Source organism: Beauveria bassiana (assembly GCF_000280675.1).
Source record: "Beauveria bassiana ARSEF 2860 unplaced genomic scaffold BBA_S00002, whole genome shotgun sequence".
In the NCBI taxonomy this organism is placed as follows: Eukaryota; Fungi; Ascomycota; class Sordariomycetes; order Hypocreales; family Cordycipitaceae; genus Beauveria; species Beauveria bassiana.
Window position 1 is genome coordinate 7,306 of NW_007930837.1, and position 3,215 is coordinate 10,520.

General features: G+C 51.8%; 3 protein-coding genes across 3 annotated transcripts; 2 read left to right on the forward strand and 1 right to left on the reverse strand.

The window, feature by feature from the left end:
- Nucleotides 1–124: 124 nt before the first annotated feature.
- Nucleotides 125–710, forward strand: BBA_00684 (Pfs, NACHT and WD domain protein; the record flags this gene model as incomplete). The annotated part of the gene is made up of 2 exons (XM_008595781.1): nt 125–397; nt 522–710. The coding sequence occupies 2 exons, from the start codon at nt 125–127 to the stop codon at nt 708–710; spliced, it is 462 nt and encodes a 153-aa protein (XP_008594003.1).
- A 290-nt stretch (nt 711–1,000) lies between these two features.
- BBA_00685 (uncharacterized protein) lies at nt 1,001–1,431 on the forward strand (the record flags this gene model as incomplete). The annotated part of the gene is made up of 2 exons (XM_008595782.1): nt 1,001–1,304; nt 1,355–1,431. The coding sequence occupies 2 exons, from the start codon at nt 1,001–1,003 to the stop codon at nt 1,429–1,431; spliced, it is 381 nt and encodes a 126-aa protein (XP_008594004.1).
- A 452-nt stretch (nt 1,432–1,883) lies between these two features.
- BBA_00686 (uncharacterized protein) lies at nt 1,884–2,534 on the reverse strand (the record flags this gene model as incomplete). Its single annotated transcript, XM_008595783.1, has 1 exon — nt 1,884–2,534. One exon carries the CDS (start codon nt 2,532–2,534, stop codon nt 1,884–1,886), a length of 651 nt encoding a protein of 216 aa, XP_008594005.1.
- Between the last annotated feature and the right edge of the window lie 681 nt (nt 2,535–3,215).

Below are 3,215 nucleotides of genomic sequence, written 5' to 3' on the forward strand. Positions count from 1 at the left end.
GGCGCTCACATAACTAACATGTTGATTCGTCAAAACTTTACACCGTCGCATGTATCATGCCGCTAGAGATCGAGGCCCGCGCGGCCGCTTGCATGCTCGATCGCGAGCATGATGACGTTTCCCTATGCAGCGCGGCAACGACTACATCTACCAGGCTGGCGAGGTCTATGGGCACAACGTCGTCATCGCAAAACTGCCGGCGGGCCAGGAGTACGGGACGGGCTCGGCGGCCGCGCTTGCAAGTCAGGTCAAGAAATCCTTTCCCAACATTTGGTTCGGACTACTTGTCAGCTTGGCGGCCAGCCTGCCCGCGCTGACGGGGCCTTCACCACGTGATATCCGACTGGGCGACGTTCTCGTGGCGCTGCCTGAGGCAAACAGCGTCGGGGCTGATTGTGTACGACCTCGGCAAGGAGACTGTTTTTGACTGCTTCCAGTTACTTAGAGGTGGCCATGTTCTGGCGGTGACAGAGCCGGTTGTGAGAGCAGCTATCGGCAGTATTAAAAGGTGAGCGCCGAAGGACGCGAACCTGATTCTCCCGTACTACAACAAGATCAAAAACGAGGCGCATGACGGCAGCTGCGGGACTTTTGCCGATCCGGGACAGGATACAGACCGACTCTACGGGACCGACGCGGCGGGAAGACCGGCGATTCAGAGACGGGAGCCTCGACCGGACGAACGAACGACGCACACGTATCTGGTATGATCCTGCATCGAAGTTAGTAACGCGTGCGGCTCGAATGAGCAGTCCTAACGAACTCAAATTTGGCATCATCTTTGCCAGAGAGAATTTCCAGTGTCCCGGAGCGATTCTCCTCGCGGGGTCGGCAAATCTTGCTAATGACGCGATGGAGCGACCGGGCAATGAGGAGCGTTACTATGGCCAAGCCAGCCCACCAACCAGTCATCCATCTCCACCCCATCCCCCGCTTCCTCCTTGACCCGACCTTCTGGACCCGATATCTCGGCTGCGGAGAATGCGGGTGTTCACCCGACATGAACAGTGCCACCCAGACGGAATGCACGCGTCCAGGTCTCCGCCGACGGGCGCTTGACTTCCTCTTCTCCTACGCCGCGCTACTTTTGCACGAGAGCGCTTTCCGTACCGCCCAACACAAGCATCTACTGCCGCCAGAGGTAACATGGTGCGGATGGCGGATGCTCGTCGAGCAGCTGGACACGGAACACATCTACCCCCACATCGACCCGCGTTTTGTCCACGGTGAGCTGCGTCTGAGTCGCCTGAACAAGATATACGCCCTGGCACGGACGCTGATGCACGGATACATGGCTCGGATCGGTACGGCGCCTTCTTCCACGATCACTTTGCTTGGCTGGCCAGCGCAATAGTGTACATCGCCATTGTCCTGACTGCCATGCAGGTCGGGCTGGCGGCGAAGTCCCTTGGCCACAATAAGACGTTCTAATCTGCGTCGTACGGCTTCACGGTGTTCTCCATTCTGGGACCCCTCATTGCTGCGTCGGTCATTGTTCTTCAATTCTATAGCATCTTTCTATGGAACTGGATGAAGGCTATTCACCAGAAAGAACACGTTACGCCAAGCTGCACTTCTCACAACTTTAATGAAAGCAACATGAAATGAGGTCGAAAGGCAAAGGATGAGATGAACGGTCGCAATGTGGTTTGTTCAGCCAGCCTGGTCATAATGCGTGAACTGTCAGACTGGCATGAAAATATCCAACGAATTATAACAAATAGTATTTGTCGATTTTCTCCGCTATGGCTATTGGTCAAATCTTCTATCAGCGCGTCGGTGGTGGCAAACTGAAGCTTGGCAATCATATCAAAATTCCATTCTCAGCAATCTGTCAATGTCGCATCCCCCTTTCCAGCAGCCGGGGGCGAACGCAATTGATCTCACCGTGTAGTCCTTTGTACAAGCCTGTCGAAACCAATATCGCATCCGCAAGTTTTGCAGTAACGTCGCAGCTGAACTTTTGCATATTTGGTCGCGTTTTCGGGCTTAGTCTCGAGAACAAATTCGCCGTTGCAATCAACGAACGCTTCAAGAGCCTGGTCACCTCTGAAACAATCTGCCTGGAAAACGCGATAGCAAAAGTAGCAAGCAAAATGGCCAGGACTATTTTCGTTTGGGAAGTGCTGCTTGAACTCTTTCTCAGCTCTCATGACGAATTGGAATTTGTCTTGTGGACTGGCCTGCTCTGGTCGAGCCACCTCATAGAAGTGGTGGCGAGCCTGAGAAAGGAGAATGAGGGACTGATAGTCCAAATGCGAGAAGATCATCTTTTGAATTTCATCGCTCAGCATTCGAAATGAACCATTTTTTGTGGCATTGATCGATATCTTCTGTGCAAGTGCGGGCGGTCCTAATTTGTGGTCGTTGCCGGATCCAGCTCCGTGGTGAATGCTTGCGTTATGGATATTCCACCTGCCGAATCGTCGACTCTTGTCCATTTGCCGTGCAATTACCCGACCGTATGGATGACTGCTGCTGTATAGATCTGTCTTGTTTCTGAAACTGGTAGAGTACCTCGTCCTTGTCAGCATGATGCTTTTGTACGGGCGTGGTCGCCTCACATTTGCTTGCGATCGGATGTATCTGAATCGATTCGTTGCGCGTCATTTTGCCTGCAAAAACCTGTAAGTTTGATTTGGTCTCAAAATTGCAGTTATATACTCACCCATGAGAGTGCACTTGGCCGGCTCGATTTCGTAGCATCCTTGCAGAACGTTGGTGAAGAGTGGGAGTTTCAGTCTTTCGACCTCGATCACGTCAGGGGTCTTTGGTGTTTATATGGTCTTGTGCGTCAGAGTGGATGGCCTTGGTGTCCTCAAGTGATAAGGAGTGCAGGCAGCTATTCCATCACTCTAGACAGCCATCGACCAGTAGTCCGGTTGGTGGTCAAGGTAACAACCATCGCAGAATGTAGAATCTAGAAATCCTCTCCAGTCTGAACAGCCACAGAAACATAGGCATCTACCGGCGTCAGCAGTCGCATAAAGAACATCATAAGGAAACAGTCCGAATTTAGCTGGTATGAGTGTTTCTAAACAGTACGCATAAGTTTATCTGTATAAGCCATCCATGAAGAGATATCCCCGAGTTGAGGGTGATGTTCAATAAAGGTCTGCATACTCTGTCGCCAAGTATTCCATTCCTTCATCGAAGCCCCTGTTTCAAACTGGTTATGAAGCCAGTAAAATGAATTCAGAACAGACCACTCGCTA